This window comes from Clarias gariepinus, chromosome 3 (genome assembly GCF_024256425.1).
Source record: "Clarias gariepinus isolate MV-2021 ecotype Netherlands chromosome 3, CGAR_prim_01v2, whole genome shotgun sequence".
NCBI lineage: Eukaryota > Metazoa > Chordata > Actinopteri > Siluriformes > Clariidae > Clarias > Clarias gariepinus.
Window position 1 is genome coordinate 47,845,850 of NC_071102.1, and position 16,063 is coordinate 47,861,912.

At 41.9% G+C, this 16,063-nt stretch overlaps 1 protein-coding gene across 1 annotated transcript in view; it reads left to right on the forward strand.

The window, feature by feature from the left end:
* Positions 1-16,063, forward strand: part of cacna1ab (calcium channel, voltage-dependent, P/Q type, alpha 1A subunit, b) — a 136,152-nt gene that overhangs the window by 92,510 nt on the left and 27,579 nt on the right. The window contains exons 38-39 of the mRNA XM_053491779.1: positions 5,990-6,095; positions 8,013-8,120. Of these exons, the coding sequence (XP_053347754.1) occupies positions 5,990-6,095; positions 8,013-8,120 (214 nt within the window). The remainder of the gene's footprint in view (positions 1-5,989; positions 6,096-8,012; positions 8,121-16,063) is intronic.

A 16,063-nucleotide genomic window follows, 5' to 3' on the forward strand; every position in this document is an offset into this window, starting at 1 on the left:
AGTTTGTTCAGTGACAAAGAAATGAAAAGTCTCAGAACAGAATCATTTTAATGGTAGGTTTATTTGAACAGTAACAGACAGATAGTCACATCAAAAGGAAAATTAAAAAAACTTTAATTTTTAAACTTTAAATAAAAGATAGAAACTGCAGCCTCCGAGTGGCGCAGTGGTAAAGTGCTCGCCCTATTATCCGGAGATCGCTGGTTCGAACCCCAGGTGAGGCTGTTTTCCTCTCACAGCCGGAGGTCTAGAGAGAGCTGATTGGCTGAGCTTTCTCAGAGGGGAGGGATGAGAGGTACTTGCGCTCCCACATTAATCACGGCTCTACAGCCAATCAGGGGTGTCTGTAAGCTCGCGCACATGGTAGGAGCGGCTAGCGTTTCCTCCAAGTGTGTTACTCCGCCCCTAACGGTGCGTGAGCAAGTAGTTTGAAAAGATGCGGTCGGCTGGCGTCACGCGGTTCGGAGAAAACCCGGGATAGTCTTCGCCCTCCCAACTGAGTGGTAGTAGTAGCTTAATGTGGAGCCCCCTAGTGACGGGGAGGTTCTTGGCTACGACTAATATTGAGGAGAAAATTGGAACCCCCCCCCCACTCAAAAAAAAAAAGATGGAAACTGATTTGCACAGAGGTCACACGTTTCTTGTGATGGATATCCAAATTTTCGCTGATTTTAGGAGGAATTTTGGTCCACTCCCCTTTGCAGATCATCTCTAAATCACTAAAGTTTCGAGGCTGTCTCTGTACAACTTTGAGCTTCAGCTCCCTCCGTAGGTTTTCTATTGGATTACAGTCCGGTGACTGACTAGGCCACTCCATGACCTTAATGTGCTTCTTCTTGACCCTCTCGTTTGTTGCCTTTGCTGTATGTTTTGGGTCATTGTCGTGCTGGAACATTCATCCACGACCCATTTTCAGTTTCCTAGCAGAGGGAAGGAGATTGTCGCTCGGGATTTTACGATACATGGCTCCGTCCATTTTCCTGTCGATGCGGTGAAGTTGTCCTGTGCCCTTAGCAGAAAAGCAAAATGTTTCCACCACCATGCTTGACGGTGGGGACGGTGTTTTGGGGGTCATAGGCAGCATTTTTCTTCCTCCAAACATGGCAAGTTGAGTTAATGCCAAAGAGTTCAATTTTGGTCTGTTCTGACCACAGCACCTTCTCCGAGTCACTCTCTAAATCATTCAGGTGTTCATTGGCAAACTTCAGATGGGTCTGCACATGTGCCTTCTTGAGCAGGGGGACCTTGTGAGCACCAGCTACTTTGAGGTCATTAACTAACTCCCGTGTAGTTGTAGGATGATTTCTCACCTTTCTCAGAATCATTGACACCCTACGAGGTGACATCTTGCGTGGAGCCCCAGACCGAGGTCGATTAATAGTCATTTTGTGCTCCTTCCATTTGCAGACAATTGCACCAACAGTTGTCACCTTCTCTCCCAGATTCTTGCTTGCAATGGTTTTGTAGCCCATTCCAGCCTTGTGCTGGTCTACAATTTTGTCTCTGACATCCTTGGACAGCTCTTTTCCATGTTGGAGAGTTTGGAGTCTGCTTGATTGATTGATTCTGTGGACAGGTGTCTTTTACAGGTGACTAGTTAAGACAGGTGTCTTTAATGAGGGTGACTAAGACTAATGAGTGGTTGTTAGAGGGTTCAAATACTTATTCCACTCAATGAATTCAATTCAATTCAATTTTATTTTATTTATATAGCGCTTTTAACAATAGTTATTGTCTCAAAGCAGCTTCACAAAAATGAAAGAAATTCATTAAAAAATATGAAAGAAAAATTAAAAGAAAAAATAAATAATAATAATAATAATAAAATAATAATAATCATAATAAGTTCTGTAAATTTCTCAAATTGTGTATGTGTGAGAAAAATGTGTCTGGATAATAATGAGATGAATGAATGAAATGTCTCTGATGAAGAAGCCAAGGGTGACAGCGACAGTGGCAAGGAAAAACTCCCTGAGATGGCAATAGGAAGAAACCTTGAGAGGAACCAGACTCAACAGGGAACCCATTCTCATCTGGGTGATAACAGATAGAGATGATATAACATCATGTGTGTTATGCAGCTGAAAGTACAATATAACAGAAATTCTTTAAATTAACATGAAGTCCAGTTCAGCACAGGGAGTCAGTAGGTGCAGAGGGCAGATGGGGTCTGGATCACTGGGAGCACAGGAGCAGGATGTGTAGCTCCAACCATAATAAGGCAGAATTCAGCTGGAGCTGGTCCTTCTCTGGATGCCTCAGGATCCTCACAGGGTTGGCCTTTATCTACTGAAGCTGGTACAATCTCCAGATGCCTCGGGATGGGTAGAAAAGTACAGAACAGATGGAGAGAATTAGCGTAGTTGCCATTCAGGATAGATGTACTGGAGTATGAAGTTATGGGATGAGTTACGCGTATGCCAGATTAAAAAGATGCGTCTTGAGTCTTACTTTTAAACTGGGAAACTGTGTTTGAGCCCCGAACACTGTCTGGAAGGCTATTCTAAAGCTCTGGCGCTAAATATGAAAAAGCCCTACCCCCTTTTGTAGATTTTGAAATTCTGGGAATTACAAGAAGTCCAGAGTTTTGTGATCTTAAGGAGCGTGGTGGATTATAGCGTATCAGAAGACTGGTTAGATATGTGGGAGCTAAACCATTTAAAGCCTTGTATGTAAGTAATACTATTTTGTAATTAATTCTAAACTGAACAGGTAGCCAGTGCAGGGATGATAATATTGGGGTTATATGATCATATTTTCTGGATCTAGTGAGACCCCTGGCGGCTGCATTTTGGACTAACTGTAGCTTGTTTATTGAGGATGCAGGACAACCACCTAGTAATGCATTACAATAGTCCAGTCTGGAGGTCATGAATGCATGAACTAGCTTTTCTGCATCAGATACGGATAAGATGCTCCTAAGTTTGGCGATATTTCTAAGATGGAAAAAGGCTGTTTTTGTGATATTGGAAATATGATTTTCAAAGGACAAGTTACTGTCTAATTTTACGCCCAGGTCTTTTACTGTTGAGCTGGTAGTAACAGTACATCCTTCTAAACGCAGGCTGAATTGTGAAAGCTGTTGTGTGCTGGTTTTTGGGCCGATGAGTAATATCTCTGTCTTGTCTGAGTTTAGTAAATTCAAACGAAAAATAAGTTTTTATATTTTATTTTAAATTATTTTTTAAATTTTCCTTTTGATGTAACTGTTTGTCTGTCACTGGTAAAATAAACCTACCATTAAAATGATTCTGTTCTGAGACTTCTCATTTCTTTGTCACTGAAAAAACTTACAAAATCAGCGAGGGGTCAAATAATTATTTCCTCCACTGTATATATATACATTTAGGCATTTGGCAGACGCCCTTATCCAGAGCGACTTACATTTTTACCTCATTATACATCTGAGCAATTAAGGGTTAAGGGCCTTGCTTAACGGCCCAACAGGGAAAACTTGGTGGTTGTGGGGTTTGAACCTGGGACTTTCTGAACCGTAGTCTGTAACCACTGAGCTACCCCTTACCCTATATATATATAAAAAATGTTTCAGATCTTTGAGTTCATCTCATAAAAATGGGAGCAAAAACAAAACTGTTGCGTTTATATTTTTGTTCAGTATAAAAACATCAATATTAACAACAATAACAACAACTATCTGAACAGTAGTGATATTAAATTGTAGTTAGTTAGGAATATTCAGGTTACGCTCTCACACTCTCACTGTCTCTTAGGCTCTTGGACTGGGACAGCGAGGTTAGCAGTGCGGCCTTCACCTAAAATTACTCTCACTTTTTTTACAATTTGGAAAAATTTGAGATCTTGTGAGTAATGATCTCAGTTAAGGTACTCCTTATATGTTGATATTTTTAACAGTGGAGAAGGAAGTGCAGCTCAGTCTCGAGCTCACCGCTCTCTCTCCCCCTTTCTCTCACTCTCTCTCTCTCTCTCTCTCTCCCTCCTTCCCCCTTTTTTCTCACTCCCTCTCTCCCCTTTCTCTCCCTCCCTCTCTCCCACCTTTCTCTCCCTCCCTCTCTCCCCCTTTCTCTTACTTCCTCTCTCTCTCCCTCTCTCTCTCTCTCTCTTTCTGCCTCTCTCTCACTCCCTCTCTCTCTCCCTCTCTCTCTCACTCACTCTCTTTCTCACTCCCTTTCTCTCTTGCCCTTCCTTTCCCTCACCCTCTCTGCATTCTAACGTTTGTCTCAGTGTTGTTTAATTTAAATGAATGCTTATGAGACGTGTTAGTTGTTCGTCCCTCAGGTTATGGGTGTGTAATGGTAGATCCTCAGCCTCATTGCTCTGTTTCATATCTTGATCATCTTTTCCCTTTTTCCCTCCCATCCCTTTCTTACACTGGTCTGTTTATTCCCTACATTATTTGCTCAGCACAAAGCCCCGTTTGCTCTTTCATTGTTTTTGTGTGTGAACCATCTCACGGCCTTCCAGTCTGGAGTAAACTAACAACTCTAACACACTCCTTCTCCCGCTTTAACAAGCTCACTCCGTAGGGAACAAAACTCCAAACCAACCAAAAACAAAAAACAAAACCTAAAAAAAAAAACCGCACCTGTCCTGCATCGAGAGATCAAAAAAAATCTGGAAATGATAAAAGAATCTGAATTAGTTTAAATAAATAAGTGATCAGTGACTGAATTAAACTGAGGCACGATCAATAAAACTCAGTGATCAGCCAACAAGAACAAGATGAAGTGATAAATGGTCCTCTCTGTGCGTGGCTGTTTGTGCTGTGGGTCCGGGCTCTGGGGCGGGGCCGTGGGGCGGGGCCGTGTCCACCGCGCCGTTGGGTAAGGACGGGGGGTCGGGGAGGGGTTGGTTTGCATGAGCATGCTGCATGTTCAGGGTCACGAAAGATGATGTGGTCGCTGGGGGTCTGCATGAACCACTGCATGGTAAGTGTAAGAGCTGCGGCTTGCGCTGGAATGACCATGAATAAGAAATATCTTTAAGAACATTTTCACTCTCACATACACTCTCTCTAACATACTCACAAATGCTGTGTCATGGTTTGTAACTTAACGCCCGACTTTGATGTTTAAAGGTAAATTCAACGAATGAAAACTGAGGTTCTGGAAATGTTTTCACTTTGACCCTGTTTCATTCGTTCAGTTTAAGTGTTAAGTTTGTAATGACCACCTCTGAGTGGTAGGGGGAGCTCTGAGCAGCAGCAGGGGCTGAGTTTTATTACATTGATTTACCATTAACATTATTGTCCTTGTTTGATCTGTGAAAACTCTGAATTAAAACCTTCCTTTAAAACATAGTATGAATTTAAGATCTGTTCAGGTTTCTCCAACCAGATGCCATATTTTCTCAATTCAACAGTTTCCTCATTGGCTGAGAGCAAGAATGAGTGATGTCTCTTAGACAAGCATGCTAGCATTATTAGCAACAGTTAGGCTATATTCATGGGGACATATTGGCCTCTTTCCATTGGTTTTGCTGACAGCCTACTGTGGAGGAACAGCAGAAACCACAGCATGGCTCAGCTATTTATCATTTTTCAGTGGGTCACACTCTAGTCAAATGGTGCATAAAAATAAATCAAGATCTGTCAACAGAGAATCAGTAAAGCAGATTAGGCCAAAATGTACTCATGATTGTGGCCTTGGTCCCAGTGGCCTTGGTGGCCTTGGTCCCAACTGTTGTAAGAGCATGCATGCTGGAATAGTCATACAAGTTATCCAAAATGAAAACGAGCTTCTTTTGGGTGGTTCCACTCTCACAGATTCCAGTTAATCATTTCTGTTTCTCTGTGGAGTCCATCTCTATAAAGCAGTTACAATTCACAGAATAAACATTTCTCATTAAAAGGATTTGAAAGAAAGTTTAATTATATATTGAAATATCCTTAGGCAGTGCCAAATATGTTTGCTCTTTCAGCAGAGGAGCTCCCTCCACCTTTTGGAACCTATTTGATTGGAGGTTAAAATGCTCTAGCACAAACTCTAAACCTTCCTGATTGGCTCCACAGAGACTGTTGCGTATGGATTTGCCTGTTGCTGATGACAACACGGTACATTTCAACTCCACACTGATGGCATTAATTCGTACAGCACTTGATATCAAGATCGCTAAAGGTACGAAACATCCACATACACCTGTAGTTATTCCTGTTCGCCTTCACATTTATATATCTTGTTAATGTCAGAAGTTAATACACACCTTAGCCAAATCCATGTAAACGTTTCCTGCCTCACGTCAGTGAGGATCACTGCTTTATTTTAAGAACAAAAATAATAACAAAAAGAAATATTTATTTTAGCTTTTATTCCTTTTATCACATTCCCAGTGGCTCAAAAGTTTACAAGCAGAGTTATTATTGGCCAATATTGCCTATAAATTTTGTAACTCACATCAGATGTTTTGGATCACTTATCACATGGCTCTTACAATAAGCTGCTGGAGTTTTAGCCCATTTGTCCTGACAGAACTGGTGTTACTGGGGCAGGTTTTCTTTGATCACACAGAGCCTTGAAAATGCACTTGGCGTTGTTGCCCATTTGGAAGAACAATTTGAGATCAAGCTTTAACTTTCTGTCTGATGTCTTAAGATGTTGCTTCAGCATATCCAAATAATCTTCCTCCCTCATGATGCGATCTATATTTACATTTAGGAATTTGGCAGACGCTCTTATCAAAAGTGCTGTGAAGTTTCTGTTATTAAAATGATCATTATACTTGTTATTAGTTTACTAAGTACCATATGTCACACATTGTTGGGAGGGATGGGGGGATGAGGGGGCTAAAAATTCCCAGTGACTCGGCTGAATGGACATCAAGAAGAAGTTCATTCCACCACATGGTGCCAGAACAGAATATAGCCTATTTGCACGTTTTCCTTGATCAATGAGAGAAGGTTGAAGCAGTGCTGAAAGATCAGAAGCAATGTGGTGTGTGCGAGGTGTGATTAGAGCCGAGAGGTAAGCAGGTGCTGGCACCTTTGGCTTAGCTAGCCAAGCATCAGTTCGGCTAGCTAAGCTAACAGTTAAATTTGATGGAGGCAGTTACAGGAAGCAGTGTGAAACAATTCGAGAAGGTGGAAAACAAGCCAAGCAGAGGCATTCTGAATCAGCAGCAGTGGATGAATAGTAAACAGATGCAGACCTGCCAGACTGCACATTGCAATAAGTTTTCAATGCTTCTAAGAATAAACAGGAGTATCTTGTGGTTCACTGGGTCAAATGCAGCTAAGAGCTTCAAGGGAAGGAGGACAGGTGACAGTTTAGCTGACTTAGCTACATGGAGCCTCTCAGTGACAGACAGTCTGTGGAAATAAAGAGACATTTGATTGCAAACAGTGTGTTTAAGATTTTGGAAAAATGACAGAAGTGATACCAGCCAATAGTTACTGATGTCCACTGGATCCAGGCAGAGTTTCTTGAGGATGGGTCTAACCCTTGGCTTCTTAAAAGCAGTATGAACATGACCAGATGATATGGAAAGGTTGGTGATGGTTGTGATGATCTGTCTATTTTGTGTAGTGCACCAATCCCTTCTTGGATAAAGCCCCTCACAAAATGATGCTGCCCATTTTTATGCTTTATAGTTGGGATCTAAAGATAGCCATCCTCCTTCTTTTTTCCTCAAGTCATAACGATAGTTCAGACAAAAAATAAGATTTTTGCCCAGTGTGAAGCTTCAGACTGTAGCCTAGTTTTTACCTGTGGGCTTGGCAGATTTCTTTTGATTCGCTAAGTGTGACAATAGGCCTTACCATATATCCCCACATGTTGTCAATTAGGCTATCAGAACCTGTCGTTAACCTTAAACCATGACATACTTTTCTGGAATTTTCCAAGCTTTTTTAGTCAACAGTTCAGACTCTGAACAGTCTTCAAACTATGACCCACTGGAATTGTGATATAGTGAATTATAAGTAAAATAATCTATAAAAAATTTGAAATTACTTGAAATCTGGGAAGTAGTTAAAATAATCTTTTTAATGACTGACTTCAACTGTATATGTGTGTGTGTGTGTGTGTGTGTGTGCATAGGGGGAGCTGATAAACACCAGATGGATGCAGAATTGCGAAAGGAGATGATAGCAATTTGGCCAAATCTGTCTCAGAAGCAGCTGGACCTGCTGGTCACGCCACATAAGTGTAAGTTATAGTAGGTTTGTACATAATCGACCAATCAGATTAAAACTCATCAGAGGAGCTTCTCTCAGCTGACCAGTCACTGCTCTGCATCCACTGATCAGACAAACTTCCATTCATTAACCTTTCTGTTAACCTTTGTCCCTTGGGTAGATGAGCACACCTGCAGGCAGTCAGTGAATAGACTCAACAATATGAGAAATCTGGAGAACTAATGAGTATCAGAGTAGCGAGGGGTTCACAAAACCAAGAAAACCAGTCTTTTCGAGTTACAAAATAACATGAGGGGCCAGGGACAGGAGGATGGATGGATGAATAGATGGATAGATACTGTAGATAGATGGATGGATGGATGGATGGATGGATGGATAGATAGATAGATTGGGGGGATACCCAAGATGGCGCCGGTGAGGTCGGCTGCCGTCACAACTGCCTCGACCACCTTTTCTTTATTTTTTAAGTTGGTTTTCAGCTTTTTTAAATTGGCAAAATCACCACTATTGAGTACATTAGGTATGATAGAGACACTCTTGTTTCTATTGGTATACAATGTACTCACAATTCAAAGTTTTTAACTCCGGCCGAGTTCTTCTCGGTTCACCGCATCGACAGGACACGGGACTCTGGGAAGTCAAGGGGAGGTGGCGTGTGTTAATGGTGAACAACAGCTGGTGCAACAGCGCGAGCGTTGTTCCTCTCACACGCTCCTGCACACCAAATCTGGAACTACTGTATATCATGTGTCGTTCTTTTTATCTACCTCAGGAGTTCACATCGGTCATAATCTTATTCCACCACAAGCGGACACGGACACTGCCTTGTGCGAGCTGCATGAGGCACTCACACAGCACCAAACACAACACAAGGACAGTGCCAACTTCAAACGCGCAGCGCCGAACTTTTATCAACACAACTCCTGCCCCACCAGGGGTGAAAGGACACTGGACCATTGTTACACTACAGTCAAGGATGGCTACAGGGCACAATCTCGCCCTCTGTTTGGTAAATCCGACCACGCCGCCATCTTCCTCATGCCAAAATACAAACAAGGGCTGAAACAGGAAGTTCCGGTTCAGAGAGAGGTCACGCGCTGGACGGACCAATCGGTAGCCGCGTTACAGGACGCACTCGATGACGCAGACTGGGACATGTTCAGAAACAACTCCGATAATGACATCAGTTTGTTTATGGAAGCGGTTGTGGGATTCAGTGGGAAACTAGCGGATGATATCGTGGAGAAAAAGACTATCAGAACGTTTCCCAACCAGAAGTCGTGGGTGGATAAAACCATCCGCGACGCTCTGAGATCTTGGGATCTCGGGACTTGGACCCGTACAAGGCCCGGAAGGGCGGTGAAAGAGACAAAGCAGCGCTACGGGAGAAAACTAGAGTCACAACTCCAATGGAGTGACAGTAGGAGCCTGTGGCAGGAATTAAGGACAATAACGGACTATAAAACACCCACAACCGGTATGACGAACACGGACATGACTCTGGCAGACGAGCTGAACACTTTCTATGCTCGCTTTGAAGCTGCAGCTAAAGACGCTAGCGATGCTAATGCTAGCGGCGCTAATGCTAACGCGTTCATCATCTATGAGCATGATGTAAGGAGAGCCTTCAAAAGAGTGAACACCAGGAAAGCAGCAGGACCAGACGGCATCTCAGGCTGTATACTCAGAGCCTGCGCAGACCAGCTAGCACCTGTGTTTACTGAGATATTCAACATCTCTTTATCTCAGTCGGTGATCCCTACATGCTTTAAAGAGTCCATCATTGTTCCTGTCCCAAAGAAACCACATCCTGCTTCTCTCAGGTCAAGGACTTTATCATTTCATCTCTACCAGACACACTGGACCCTCTACATTTCGCTTACCGTCCAAACCATTCTACTGATGATGCCATCTCTTGTCTCCTCCACACATCACTTACTCACTTGGATACTATTCAATTCAATTCAATTTTATTTGTATAGCGCTTTTAGCAATTTTCATTGCCGCAAAGCAGCTTTACATAGTCAAAAGAATAATTTAGGTTTGTATGAAATGTGAATTTGTATGGATCAAAATGGTCAGTTTGTCCCTGGTGAGCAAGCCGAGGGCGACAGTGGCAAGGAAAAACTCCCTGAGATGGTAAAAGGAAGAAACCTTGAGAGGAACCAGACTCAACAGGGAACCCATCCTCATTTGGGTAAAACAGAGAGCAGTAAATGATCTTCATTTATACAGTGTGTAGGGTGGCAGGCAGTTTAGCATAACAGTTGATGTTAATATGGAGTCCAGGTAGTTTTTGAAGACTCTAGGTAGACTTGTAGGAAGTTCCAGTCCTAAACTAACGAACTGTCAAGTCCCCAGAGAAACAGTTGCCAACACCAGTCGAGGCCAGAACCATTTTCTAGGTAGAGAGACTCATTCCCAGACACCAGACGCATCCCAGAGAGACACACGGGGCATCCATGTGACGAGATCTTCAGCCAGAAGCGGGGCACCAGGATGGGTCAGACAGGTCCGGAGGGCAGAGGGAGTCTGGATCACTGGCAGCTCAGGAACGACATGTGTAGCTCGACAGAGAGAGAGAGAAAGAGTGAAAGGGGGGACAGGAGGAGAGAGGAAAAAGAAAGAGGGGGGGAAAGAGAAGAAGAGGAGAGATGGCAGTTAGGTATGGTCACAGTCACACAATGTATAATGTGAATGTATATTAACTGTAGAGTGCAAGCAGAGACTCCGGCAGGACTAACTATGACAGCATAACTAAAAGGGAGAGCCAGAAGGAAACACAAACATGAGGGCTTCCTGAGATGTAAAGCAAACAATCACCTCACCGTCAGCAAACCTGAGTGATCAATGAGAGTGAGGAAGACAGCATCCAAACATACCAGTTCACCATAATACTCTACGTCCATGAGTCCCCCAGATCTGCTCCTTTACCTATGGAAAATCTATTTATAAAAATGCTTGGCTAAATAAATAGGTTTTTAGCCTGGACTTAAACACTGAGACTGTGTCTGAGTCCCGAACACTATTTGGAAGACTATTCCATAACTTTGGGGCTTTGTAAGAAAAAGCTCTGCCCCCAGCTGTATTTTTCATAATACGCGGTACTGACAAGCAGCCTGCATCCTTTGATCGAAGTAGGCGTGGCGGATCGTAAGACACTAGCAGTTCGCTCAGGTACTGCGGCGCGAGACCATTTAATGCTTTATATGTCAAGAGTAGTATTTTGAAATCAATGCGAAATTTCACAGGGAGCCAATGGAGTGAAGATAAGATAGGGGTGATGTGCTCATATCTTCTGGTTCTGGTGAGGACTCTCGCTGCTGCATTCTGGACTAGCTGAAGCTTATTTATGCATCTAGCTGAACAACCAGACAGTAAGGCATTACAATAGTCCAACCTAGAGGTGATAAAAGCATGAACTAGTTTTTCTGCGTCGTTTAGCGACAATAAATTTCTTATTCTGGCAATATTTCTGAGGTGAAAGAATGCTATCCTGGTAATATTATCTACATGTGCTTCAAATGAAAGGCTGGAATCAATAATCACACCAAGGTCTTTTACTGTTGCATTTGATGGAACAGAAAGGCCATCTAAAGTTACGGTGTGATCTAAAATTTTACTCCTAGCTGTATGCGGTCCTATGACTAGAACTTCTGTCTTATCCGGATTTAGCAGAAGGAAGTTAATTAGCATCCAATTTCTTACGTCCTGCACACATTGCTCAATTTTAGTAAGCTGTTTTTTCTCATCAGGTTTTGCTGAGACATATAACTGTGTATCGTCGGCATAACAATGAAAACTAATACCATGCTTACGGATTATGTTGCCCAGAGGAAGCATGTAAAGGGAAAAAAGCAGTGGACCTAAAACTGAACCCTGCGGAACGCCAAACTCCACTAGAGAACATGCAGAATAATCACCATTTAAGTCTACATACTGATAACGATGGGTCAGATAGGATCTGAGCCAGGAGAGGGCTGTACCCTTAATTCCCACTACATTTTCTAATCTGTGAAGAAGAATAGCGTGATCAACAGTGTCAAAAGCTGCACTGAGGTCAAGTAATACAAGCATAGTTACACAACCCTGATCAGAGGCCAATAGAATGTCATTTACTACTTTAACGAGCGCTGTCTCTGTACTGTGATGAGGCCTAAATCCTGACTGATACAGTTCATGTATGCCATTTCTATGTATATATAAGCATAGCTGCTCCGCTACTATCTTTTCCAGGATCTTAGAGATAAAGGGGAGGTTTGATATTGGTCTGTAACTGGACAGCTGACACGGGTCGAGGTCAGGTTTCTTAATTATTGGTTTGATAACTGCTAATTTAAAAGATTTTGGAACATAACCAATGCTGAGTGAAGAATTAATTATTCTCAACAGGGGTTCTATTATTGCTGGTACTATCTGTTTAAGAAAATGTGTCGGTACAGGATCTAATATACAGGTTGATGAATTTGCAGAAGAGATGAGTGAAATTAGTTCATTCTCTTCAAGGGGAGTAAAGTATTCTAGGTTCTGGTCTGACATAGCTAGATTAACATCTGCATCAATTACATTGTTCGGTTTCAAAACCTCAATTTTATGCCTAATATTTACAATTTTATTATTAAAAAAGTTCATGAAGTCCTCACTATTGCATGATGTTGTTGTGGAGATTTCTGCAGTGGTCTTATTTCTGGTTAATTTGGCTACAGCATTAAATAAGAATCTAGGATTATTTTTGTTATTTTCTATAAGAGTGGAGAGATATGTTGATCTAGCTACACTAAGAGCTTTTCTATAGTTCAGGATGCTCTCCTTCCATGCTATTTGAAATACTAGTAATTTAGTTTGACGCCATTTACGTTCTAATTTCCGAGCGGTCTGTTTTAAAGTGCGCGTGTGATCGTTATACCAGGGAGCAAGTTTTTTATCTCTAATAATTTTTCTTTTGACTGGAGCTACATTATCTAGGGTATAGCGAAATGTCGACTCTAAATATTCAGTCGCCTGATCGAGTTCTGTGGGGTCAGACGGTGATCTAATCAAAGTTGGGAACTCTGGGAGATTACTGATAAAACTCTGTTTGGTAGTTGATGTGAATGTACGTTTCATACGGTAGCGCGGCGCTGTGTGTACATTATTATTGTGACACACTTGAATTGAGACAAGATAGTGGTCTGAGATAACTTCAGATAGTGGTATTGTGAATAAATTTCTTATACTTAATCCAAATAATATTATTAAATCTAAAGTGTGACCTGCTTTATGAGTAGGTCCTACTACACACTGATTTACTCCTACCAAGTCCAGTATAGACATAAATGCAGTTCTCAGAGGGTCTTCTGGGTTTTCAAAATGAATATTAAAATCTCCAGCAATTAACACTTTGTCTACAGAAACGACTAGGTTTGAGAGGAAATCTGCAAATTCACTAAGAAATTCAGAGTACGGCCCAGGAGGTCTGTAAATGACAATTAGCGGGATCGACTGAGCTGACTTAATATAGTTAAATACACTTATGTTACTATAAAGAATTTTAAATGAATTAAATTTGTGTCCGTGTTTTTGTATTATAGTCAAATTATCATTGTGAATAACTGCGACGCCTCCTCCTCTACCAGTTAACCGAGGCTGGTGTATGTAGCTGTATCCAGGAGGACTAGCTTCATTTAGAGCTACATACTCGTCCTGTTTAATCCAGGTTTCTGTTAAACAGAGTATATCAAACTCCTGATCTGTGATAATTTCATTAACTATAACTGCTTTAGATGCGAGAGATCTAATATTTAACAGTCCTAGCTTCAGATCAGAGGTGCCGGCTGCGCATTCAGTCTGATCCAAGTTTGTGGTCTTTATGCTAATTAAATTACTAAAACAGACTTTCTGAGTCGTTCTAAATTTGATTTTAGCTCGGGGAACAGACACAGTCTCAATAGAGTGAACCCTGAGTGACGACTCTATGCAGCTAGCAGACGGTTGGTTTAGCCTGTCTGTCTGCTCCCTGGCCTGGGCTCTGGATTGTCACCGATTAACTAGGCCTTTTCTAAGACTATGAGCTATACTACAAGAAATGAGAGCAGCACCTTCCCGAGTGGGATGGACACCGTCCCGCCCTAACAGGCCAGCTTTGCCCTCAAAGGTCTTCCAATTATCAATGAAGCCCACGTTGTTTTCGGAGCACCACCTGGACATCCAGCGGTTCAGCGACCATAACCTGCTGTAAGTTATGTCACCACGTCTCATTGGGATACTAGAAGGGGGAATTATGTTAAAATGCTCTTCATCGACTATAGCTCAGCATTTAATACCATAATTCCCTCCACACTCACCACCAAGCTGGAGCACCTGGGACTCAGCTCATCTCTGTGCCAGTGGATCTTTAATTTTCCAACTGGCAGACCACAGGCAGTAAGGATGGGCAAACATGTCTCAGCCTATATCACTCTCAGCACTGAAGCCCCCCAGGGTTGTGTTCTGAGCCCCTTGCTGTACTCTTTGTACACATATGACTGTGCGGCCACTTCCAGCTCCACCACCATCATTAAGTTTGCTGATGACACAGTCGTGGTGGGCCTGATCTCTGACAACGTCAGCCTACCTGATGGAGATTAGGAATCTGGAGAACTGCTGCCAGAGGAACAATCTCCTCCTGAACGTCAGCAAGACAAAGGAGCTGATAGTGGACTTTTTTACAAAGCAGGAGAGGAACTACCAGACCCCCATCATCAACGAGACCCCAGTGGAGAGAGTGGAGCACTTCAAATACCTCGGTGTTCACATCACACAGGACCTGTCATGGTCCTGTCACATCAACACCGTGGTGAAAAAGGCCCGACAGCGTCTCTTCTACCTCAGACGTTCGAAAGACTTCCGACTGCCCCATGGCCAGGAAGATTGTGGACCTCAGCCACCCCAGCAATGGACTGTTCTCTTTGTTGAGGTCTGGCAAGCGATTCCGCTTCCTGAAGACCAACACAGAGAGACTGAGGAGGAGCTTCTTCCCGCAGGCGATACGGTCTCCACACAGTACTGATCCATTTTGCACATCCACAAACATGGTTTTTGCACTCACTGTGGACATTCTGGACATTCACTTACACTAGTGGCCAATGCACAACTCTACATTCATGGACATTAGTTAAGTTAAATTATCACAAGTCACGTTAAATATGTCACTTTAAGTTTATTTGCACACCACATGGACATTCTGTTACCCGGATGCACAAGTCACTTTAAACACTTTAAACACTTTAAATCCATGACATTTCTATATATACTCAATTTATATTCAACCTCATTTCCACACATAGTCCTAAATTCTATATCTTTGTATTGCACAGCTGTTCTTATTTTCTTATTTACCATATTTTCCATAAATGTTTCTTATATTGTATATTTGGTCCTGTACAGTACAGCTGTCTTTTATTTTTCTATATTTTCATATATGTCTCTTTTATTGCATATTTTGTACTGTACAGTTATGTTATTTTATTTTAATTCTATATTTTATTTTATTCTTTCTTAGTTAAATTTACCTTCTGTTTTCCTTTTTATATTTATTTTTCTATTTCATAGTCTTTTATTTTAAGGTCACGGGCAGTTGTCTAAAGCATTTCACTGCATATCGTACTGTGTATGACTGTGTATGTGACAAATAAAATTTGAATTTGAGATAGATAGATAGATAGATAGATAGATAGATAGATAGATAGATAGATAGATAGATAGATAGATTAAAATTAAAATGAAAAAAAAATCATGGGTTCTTGGTTCCCTTAATGTTCATCAGTTCATCAGCGACTATGGAGAGGTGCATTACAACATTAATGATCTTCTGGACATTGTCTGCCTACTGGTGGGCATCCTGATCATGACACCCTGTCTCTCTCTCTCTCTCTTTCCCTATTGTCTGTTATCAGTGGGTGCTTTACTATAGATGAAAATAATTCTCTATAGAAG